At 73.2% G+C, this 9,128-nt stretch overlaps 2 protein-coding genes across 2 annotated transcripts in view; one reads left to right on the forward strand and one right to left on the reverse strand.

The window, feature by feature from the left end:
• Positions 1–150: 150 nt before the first annotated feature.
• Positions 151–7,122, reverse strand: HOOK2 (hook microtubule tethering protein 2). Its single transcript, XM_075525786.1, is given in 23 exon segments — positions 151–406; positions 772–843; positions 923–1,030; positions 1,489–1,592; positions 1,776–1,867; positions 1,971–2,002; positions 2,260–2,326; positions 2,400–2,513; positions 2,592–2,661; positions 2,946–3,033; positions 3,118–3,228; positions 3,847–4,048; positions 4,174–4,314; positions 4,536–4,693; positions 4,929–5,009; positions 5,227–5,289; positions 5,532–5,599; positions 5,675–5,807; positions 5,919–5,969; positions 6,338–6,372; positions 6,375–6,409; positions 6,530–6,615; positions 7,033–7,122. Coding segments are annotated over 23 exon segments (2,106 nt in total). The 5' UTR covers positions 7,084–7,122; the 3' UTR covers positions 151–262.
• The window catches only part of CALR (calreticulin), a 31,331-nt gene continuing 29,178 nt past the window's right edge, over positions 6,976–9,128 (forward strand). The window contains exon 1 of the mRNA XM_075525788.1: positions 6,976–6,979. The gene's annotated coding sequence lies outside the window, so the exon portion shown is untranslated. The remainder of the gene's footprint in view (positions 6,980–9,128) is intronic.

Genomic DNA, 9,128 nt, shown 5'->3' on the forward strand with positions numbered 1-9,128 from the left:
CCCCCCCAACATGGCTCAGCCCTGTACGAGCCCCCCGAGAATCCCTGCCAGGAATAAACCCCCAGCCCCAAGTCCTGTGGCTTTATTGAAAGGAGTCAGGGGGGTGGCAGAAAAGGGGTACAAAAATAGAAGTGCTAAAAGCCCCCCCAGAGAGGGGTGCAGGCTCTGCCCCCGCCCCCCCCCAAGAGAGCAGGGGGCAACGCAGAGCCCGCAGTGACTAAAATGGGACCAGCCCAGAGAAAGGGGGGGGACGGTCCCCAGGTCAGCGGTTGGGGGGGCGGCCATGGGGGGGCCGGGCGCGGCGGGCGGCCGTGGCCAAGCGCTGCTGGGCCAGGAAGGACTGAGCCCCACCGGGGGGAGCCCGCGGCCCCCCCGCCTCGCTCGCCTGCTGCTGGAGTGCCAGGCCCTGGGGGGGGGGGGGGGGGGCACGGGTTGAGTATCGGACCCCCCAAACCCACAGTGCCTGGGGGGGGGCATAGGGACCCCCAGCACCAGGTCCCTGACCACCCCAATTGGTTACCCCACCAAACCCCCCCCATTTACAGCCCCACATAAATACCTGCTCCCTCCCAGATAAATACCTTCACCCCCCCAAGAAGTATCTGTGACCCCCCCGGGGGTACGACCACCCCAAGATGTACCCATGCCCCCCAAGGGTACCTGTCTCCTCCACGGGATATTTGCTGTCCCTGGGCATATCTGTGCCCCCCCCCCCCGAAGCCTGTGCCCAGGGGGTGTCCGTGCCCCCCCCAGGCTCCCCCCATTGCTCACCATGTTGTACCAGGCGGTGACGAGCAGCCTCTCCTCCCGCTCCCGCTGCGCCCGGCTCCGCTCGTAGTCGCTCTGGGGGGTCCGGGGGAGGGGGTTGAGCCGGAGTTGGGGATCCCCGGGACCTCCCCCAGCACCCCCGGCCCCCCCTCACCTCCAGGTGCCGGATCAGGGCATCCTTCTCCTGCAGCTGGTTGCGGAGGGCACGGAGGGCGGGGGCTGCGGCGGGGCCCAGGGGCTTCGGCTCCAGCGCCTGCATCACCTGCGGGGGGGACACAGCGTGGGACCCCCAAGCCCCGACACAGAGGAGCCTCGTCAGGGTCCTGTCCCCCCTCAAAGACCCCCTGACCCGCCAAACAGCCCTGGGGGGGCCCAGCATCCCCCCAGGTGCCCCAGGGCTATTCCCCAGCCAAGAAGAGCCCCCCGAGATTCCCCCCAAGGGGTCCCAGCCCCCCTTATGCGCTCAAACATACCCTGAGGAGGGTCCCAGAGCCCCCCAAACCCAGCGCATCCCTAGGGGGGCCCAGAGCCCCCCATGCACCCAAGAGACCCTTGGGGGGGTCTCGGACCCCCCCCACTATAGCCAAGATATCATGGTGGGTGCCAGAACCCCTCTAAACCCCAGAACCGCCCGGAGAATCCCCGAGCCCCCTCAACCCCAGGACCACCAGAGCCCCCGAGCCCCCCCCAGCCAGCCCAGGGGGGTCCCCGGCCCCGCACCATGCGGGCCCCCCCCGCGTGCCGACGGCAGCGCTGTTCCAGGACGCGCAGGGCTTCCTCCCGCTGGCGCAGGCTGCGCTGCAGCTCCTCCGTGCGCCACGACCCTGGGGGGGGCATGGAAAGGAGTCAAGGCGGGGGGGCCCCCAAACTGGTCCCGGCCCTGGAGGGCCCCACATCTGCTCCCTCCCCCTGGACCCAGAGCCTTCCTGGGGGGCAAACTTAGCCCCTGCCCCCTCCCTCCTCCCCCTGCCCCCCAACACCCCATCGCCCCCCCAACACCCCCGTACCACTGCCGTCCCCGGCTGGCTCCAGCTCCTCCGCCCCTTGCAGCTCTGCCCCTGCCTTGGGCAGCTCCGCCCCTGCCTTGGGCAGCTCCTCCCTGGGGGGCCGGGGCGGGGGGAGACAGGCTGGGGACGTGGGGACGGGCTGCCCCGTCCCCCCACCCCATGGCCCAGGCTGGCCCCCGCCCCTCCCGCACTCACAGCTCCTCCAGGGTCTCCTCCAGCAGCAACAACTGGGGGGGGGGGGAATGGCGGGTGAGGGGGGGCCCCCAGCACCCCCAAAGCCTGGGGGTCCTGAAAAGCCCCTGCCCCCCCCCCCCCCAACATCCCCCCTGAAACGTGAGGGGACTCAGGTCCTGCACAACCAAAACCCAAACTCCGCTTGCCCCCAAGTGTGGGGACCCCCCCAAGAACACTAAGACCCCCCCCAAAGCAAGCAACAGCATTTTCCCACCCCCCAATACCTCCAGGGAGCCCCCACTCCACTCACCTCCTTGGGGGGGTCCCCCTGATCCCCCACCGCCGTCCGCAGCTCCGCCGCCCCTGTGGCCTCCAGCCTGCGGGTGGGGGGCATTAGGGATGGGGGGGGCCTGGGGGGTGTTCGGGACACCATGACCCCCTGACCCCCACCTCTGCCGCTCGGTGTCACGCAGCCGCTGCTGGAGCTGGTCCCGCTGGAGCCGCAGCGTCACCTCCTGCGCCTGCAGCCGCCGGTTCTCCTCCTGCAGCCGTGCCACCGTCTCCCTGGGGGGCCGGGGGGGGGTCAGGGGGTCTGGGGTGGGGGGTCCTGGGGTCAGGCCCCCCCCCCCCCCCTGCACCCACCTCAGCTCCGCAGGGAGGATTTCGGCTGCCAGGTTTCCCACCGGGCCCTCGCCCTCCTCCAGCACCGCATCTATGGGAGGAATAGCGGGTTGGGGGATCAGGAGGTGACACCCCCAGACTGCACCCCAGGGACCCCCCCTGCATGCCAGCCCCCCCCGAGGACAGCGCTCTGTGGCCCCTCAAAGCCCCCCAGACCCTGCTTCCTCCCGGGGTTACCCCCCAGCCCAAAGCCGCTACCCCGAGGGGGGATTCTCCGGTGTCTCGTACGAGGGCCGTGCTCAGCGGGGTCCCCACCCCAGCGGGGTCTGTCACCGCCCCCCAGGGCCCACGTCCCCCCCCGGGTCCCCCACCCACCTGCCTGGCGCAGGCAGCGCTGCTGCACCTGAGCGCAGCGCAGCTCCTCGTTGGCCTCGCGCAGGGCGTCCCGCTCCTCCAGCAGCCGCTGCAGGGGCCGGGGGCGTCAGCGGGGGGGGCCCCGGCGGCCGGGACGGGGACCCCGGCGGCCGGGGGGGGGACGGACACCCACCTCCTTCTCCTTGTTCAGCGCCTCGAACTTCTCCTGCAGGCTCCTGAACTCCTCCCGCCATTTCTCTGCCCGCAGCGCAGCCTCGGCGTGCTGCCCGCTCAGCTCCTCCACCTGGGCGGGGCCACGGATGACCACGCCCCCTCCGTCCTTGGCCCCGCCCCCGGGGACCAGGCCGCCCCCCCCCCCCCCGCCCCGCCCTTTCACAGCTCTGCCGCGGCATCCCTGCCCGGAGCCACGGGGGCCCCGCCCCTAGCTCCGATTAGCCCCACCCCCTTCCCTGGCCCCACCCACCTGCAATAGCCCCCGGCCGAAGCCCCGCCCCCTGTCCCGAAGCCACACCCCCTGTGCCCAGTCCTGCCGCATTGGGATCTGGCCCACGTCACCCCGCCCCTGACCCACAGCCCCGCCCACCAGGCCATCCTCTTCCCTGAGTCCCGCCCCCTGCCCCATCCAGCTACCCCCTGCGGCCCCGCCCCCGGGCCCGAGCCCGGCCCCCGCCCCCTGCCCCATCCAGCTACGCCCTGCGGCCCCGCCCCCGGGCCCGAGCCCCGCCCCCTCCCGCTGCCCCATCCAGCTACCCCCTGCGGCCCCGCCCCCGGCCCGAGCCCCGCCCCCTCCCGCTGCCCCACCCGGCTGCCCCCTGCGGCCCCGCCCCCAGCTGCGGCCCCGCCCCCTCCCGCTGCCCCACCCGGCTACCCCCTGCGGCCTCGCCGCCGCGGCCCCGCCCACCTGCCTGCGGGCCGCCTCCAGCCGCGCGCAGCCCGCCCGCGCGCGGCCCAGCTGCTGGTGCAGGGCGGCGGCGCGGCGCAGCTGCCCCGCGTGCCGCTCCTCCAGCGCCCGCGCCCAGCGCCGCAGCGCGCCCGCCGCCGCCGCCCGGCCCCGGTACGCGGCCACCGCCGCCTCCAGCTGCCCCGCGCGGGCCGACGACGCCCTGCCGGGGCGGGGACGGCGCTGACGTCGCCCGCGGCGGGGGCACCGGGGGACGCCGGCGCCGCCGAGACGCCCCGCGGGGACGGAGGTGTCCGGGCCGCCGCCGCCGCCGCCCCCCGGCCCCACCTCAGCGCGTCCATCTCGTCGCGCAGGGCCCGCGCCTCCCCGGCCAGGCCGCTCAGCTCCTCCGCCCGCGCCTGCAGCCCCCGCGCCTGCTGCTCCAGCTGGCTGCAGCGCGCCCGCAGCTCCTCCTTCCCGCTCTCCAGCCTGCCCGGGGGTGGGGGACACACAGACACCCCGGCGTCAGGGGACACCCCCCCCCCAGCACAGGGACGCGGGCTGCCCCTCGGCCACCCGACCCCCATTTTGTTCTCTCTGTGGGTTTTCCCACGGAGAGACTGGGGCGACCCCCCCCCCCCAAAAGGGGACCCAGGCGTCCAGGCTGGCCCCCTCCGCCCGCCCAGGGGACCCAGGCCTCCGGGCCCTACCGGTAATTCTCCTCCTGCAGCTGCTCCACCTGCGTCTGCAGCAGCAGCAGCTTCTTGGCAGCGGCACCGGCGGCGTCGGCCTCCAGCTGCGCTTTCTCCTCCCGCAGCACCTGGTTCTCCTCCGCCAGGCTGCTCTTCTCCTCCAGCAGCGCCGCCACCTGCCCCACGCAGGGACATCCAGGAGGGGACCCGGGGCACCCGGGCTCCCCTCCCGGGGGTCCCACCGCGTGGGTGCACCCAACCCTCATACAAGACAGCAGGGAATCCCCTCCCACTCGGTGCGACCACTGTGGGTGCCCTCACCCCAACCCTGGCGACTGGGGGGGGGAGAATAGGACTGGGGGACCCGGGTGATCAAAGGACCTCCCACCCCCCGCGGGACCCAGGCCCCACCTGCTCCTCCAGCTCGAGGCAGCGCTGCTGCGGCCCCCCGGCCTCCTCAGGCTCCTCGCTCAGGAAGTAATAGCGCCGTGACTGCGGGGGGGAAGGGGGGTCAGTGCTGGGGGGGGACCCAGGCACCCCCAACCACCCCCTGTCCCACCCCGACACTCCCCACCCTGTCCCAGCCTCGGGACTCCCTGTATCTCCCCCCCCCCAGATTGCTCCCGCCACGGTTGTCCCCCTCTAACCCAGCCTTGCTCCCCCAACCCTGCACCCAGCCCCCCCAGTCTGACCCCCCGTCCCCCCCCACCTGTGTGTCGAAGTTCCCGTACGTCTCCACCGCCGCTGGCTCTGACGGCTCTTTATCCAAAAGCTGCGTGAAGGAAACAAATTATAAGGTGGTGGGTTTCGGGGGGGGGTGGTGGTGTGTGTTCTTCAGGCCCCCCCATAATCCCCAGGGCTTCCCCAAAATCCCCTAAGAACCCCCCCAAAACCTTCCCACAGAGCCCTCTAGCCACATGCACTCTCAGGCCTCCAGGATGTCCCAAAACCCTCCTGTCCCCCCGACCCCCCCAGGGCCCCCAACACCCCCTGGGGACCCCCAAGAGCCCCCACCTCCTGGATGGCCATCATCACAACGTGCTGCACCGACTCCTCCAGTGTCATGATGCGCTGGATGTGCTCTGCAAGGGGGGGACGCAGGGGGGTTAGGGGGGGTCAGGGGGGCATTGCGGGGGGCGGGCAGCCCTGCACCCCACCTTCCCGCCTCTCGCAGGTCACTGCGCACCCCAGCACCAGTCGCACCAATTTGCCCAGTTGCTCCGGGTCAGCATACTGGGCCGCCAGCGCCACGTCGGGCACGTGCTGCTCTGCCACCGCCTGGCCCAGCACCTGGGGGGGTCCAGGAGGGGGCACTGGGGGTCAGCCCCCCTCCGGGGGGACCCTCCCACCCCAAAACAGGGGTCCCGGACACCTGGGTCCCCCGTGTGCCCCCACACTCACATCCTGCCAGTACTCCAGGACGCTCTGCAGCACCTTCCGCAGGTTGCTCACCTGTGGGGGGAAAAGTGGGGACGCCCCTGGACCCCCAAAATGCCCCCCCCCCACCGCCGGGGACCCCAAAATGCCCCCCTCATTGCTGTGGCCCTGCCTCAGGTCCCCAAAACAGCCCTCCCCAAGTGACGCTCCCCCAACTGCCCCCCCCCCCAGCTCTGCCAATCAACCCCCCCATTGTGTCCCTCCAAACGGCCTCCCCAAACCGGCTGCCCCCAGACCCCCCCGAAACCGACACCTCCAAATCCTCCGCTCTCCCTCCTCACCCCCCAGGGCAGCCCTAAGGCTGAGAACACCCACCCCAAACCGGACATGGGTGTGTGTCCCTGCCCCCAAACGTGCCCCCGCCCCAATACGTGTCCCCCCACCTTCAGCCGCCAGTTATCCTCAGCGTCGTCCCGGATCCGCCCAGCCACGTCTCGTTGAACCACGAGGCGTCGCTGGGGGGGCACAGGGGGGTTCCCAAAATCATATCCCCTCCCCCCATGCTGCCCCCACCCCCACCCTGGGGGGCCCCAGGGGTGTCCCCAAGGTGGGGGGGCAGCGTTCCCCCGACTCACATGCTGTGCAGGACGTGGGCGAGGGCCACCCCGCTGGCCAGGTCCCGGGGGGAGTCACAGGGCGAGGGGGGGGCAAAGGTCTGCAGCTGGGGGGCACGGAGGGGGGATCAGGGCACGGTCGCCCCCGAAACAGCCCCCCTGGACCCGCTCAGGGCCGAGAACAGACAATCCGTGTCCTGGCCCCCCCTGCAGACAGGGGAGCCGCCAAACCTGCCCCCCCAAACCACTCTGGGGGACACAGGGCCCCCCTTTTTACCCTCAACAGCGTCCCCCCCCAGGCATGGGGTAACAAGGACCCCGCGGGCCGCCCCCCCGTTACCCCCCCGGATCAGCGGGGGACGAAGGGCAAGGGGGGTCACTGGGTGCTGGGGGGGTCACAAGGGCCCAGCAGGTGCCCGGGAGGAATCACAGGGCCCCGGGGGGTGCCCGAGAGCGTAACACGGGCCGGGAAGGGCCCGGGGGGGGCCCGGGAAGGGCCCGGGGGGGTCCCGGCCCCCCCTTACCCAGGTGAGCAGCGGCCCGCACACGTCCCGCCCCGCTGCCATGGCCGCCATCTCGGGGCCGATCCGCCAGGGGCACCGAGCCGCGCCCAGAGCGGCTGCACCTGCCGGCCACGCCCCCTTCCGGCCACGCCCCCCCGCCACTGTCTCGGGACCGATCCTCCCCGGGCTACAGAGTCGCGACCAGAACGGCAGCACCTGCTGGCCACGCCCCCTTCCGGCCACGCCCTCGCCGCCATTTTTTGAGTCGGTCCTCCTGGGTGACAGAGTCGCTCCCAGAGCGTCCGCACCTGCCAGCCCCGCCCCTTTTCGGCCCCGCCTCCGCCGCCATTTTGGAAATGGTCCTCCTGGGTGACAGAGTCGCGCCCAGAGCGGCCGCACCTGCCAGCCCCGCCCATTTCCGGCCCCGCCCCGCCGCCATATTGGTGCCCGGCCCCGCCCTGCCGGCCCCGCCGCTGACTCAGCGCTGCGTCACCGCCCGCCCCCGCCCCTCCGGCCGCTCCCGTCTGGCCCGGCCGGGCCCGCCCCGTCGGGAAACCGGCAGCCGCCAGGTGCGGGGGGGTGGGGAGGCCGCGCCGGGGCCGCGCGGGGTCGTGCCGGGCCGTTCCCCCCGCGGGGCGGGGTTGGCGGCGCCGCCCCCGCTGACGTCAGCCACGAACTTGGCGACTCCGGTTGCGTCACCGGCGCGGGGCGTGGGGCGGCGGCGGGAACCGGCCCCAGGGGACACAGGCGTCGGGGGGGGGGGGGGGGGGGGGGGGGGCTGTCAGCGGCGTCGCCATGGCAACGCCGCCCCCCGGTGCTTGTGCCCCCGCGGCGGCACTTCCGGTTCCGGGGTGGGGGGCGTCCGGGCCGCCCTCCCCCCCAGTGCTCCCAGTGCGTCTCAGGGCACCCCCCAGTGCTCCCAGTGCAGCCCTGGGGACATCCCAGCGCTGCCAAGGGAGCTGTGCCCCCACCGCCTGTCCCAGTACACCCCCCGGGCCCTCCCAGTGCCCCCAGTCTGGCCCCAAGGCCCTCCCAGTGCCCCCCCCAGCCCATTGCCACCCCTGTGTTGCCACCAGGGCATGCTGGGAAATTCCCACTCCATGGGGCCTCCGCGTCCCCAACGGACGCCTGGGTCCCCCCGAGCCCCCCCCGAGCCCCCCCTGGTCCCCCCAACCCCCCCAGCCTCCCTGCACCCCACCCTCAGGTGCACGGCCCCCTTCCCAGTTAGTGCCAGTTTGCCCCAGTCTCCCCAGGGCACGCGGGTAGCGGGAGGGTGGCCCATCCGCCCTCGTTCTCGCCCCACTGCCTGCGGTGGGGGCAGGGTGCCCGGATGCCCGGGTCCCCTGGGGGGGTGGGGGGGTCCACAGGGCCCAGCTCTGGCTGCCTGGGCCACCCGTGCAAGGCAGCCCCCCCCCCCCCCCCCCCCCCCCCGCACCGAAAATCCGGTGGCGGCTGCGGCCGTTGGGGCCGTTGGGGCACCCAAATGTGACGCCAAGTGAGAGGAATTGGGGAGGGGGCGGGGGGAGCCCGAGTCCTCCCCCCGGGCCTGGGACCCCCCGGGGTCCCCACGGCCCCCCAGGCCCAGCCGCTGCAGCTGGAGGACCCCGGTGTCTGGGTAGGAGCCACCCCCCCCATTTCACACCCCACACCCCCCCACTTCCTCCTCCCGCCAGTTCCTGGCAGGGGGAGGGCACAGCCAGGGGACCCACGTCCGGGTCTAACCGCCCCCCTGCCTCAGTTTCCCCCATGGGGGGGTGGAACCGGGGCAGGGGCGCCCGGACGCCTGGGTCCCCGGGGGGTCACGGCGGGGGGTCTGGCCAGGCCTGACTCAGGCGCTGCTGATGGAGAAGGAGAAGTGGGGAGGGAAAATCAGACGGGCCCAAAATCCCCTAAAATCCAGGGTGGGGGCAGGGCCCGGCGCCCGGGTCCCCCTGGAAAGCCCCGGGGGCTGCTGGCGTGGGGCATTAGCATGGGGCCGAGGACGGGGCGGGGGGACCCCCGTGCCGCCGCCCCGCGCACGTGTCCTCGTGCGCGCACACGCGTGTGCATCCCTGCCCCGCCCTGGCAGGCCAGGACACGCCACTCGTTAACCCGCGTCCACCCCGCCCGGACGCCTG

The sequence above is a fragment of the Mycteria americana genome, chromosome 28 (assembly GCF_035582795.1).
Source record: "Mycteria americana isolate JAX WOST 10 ecotype Jacksonville Zoo and Gardens chromosome 28, USCA_MyAme_1.0, whole genome shotgun sequence".
NCBI lineage: Eukaryota > Metazoa > Chordata > Aves > Ciconiiformes > Ciconiidae > Mycteria > Mycteria americana.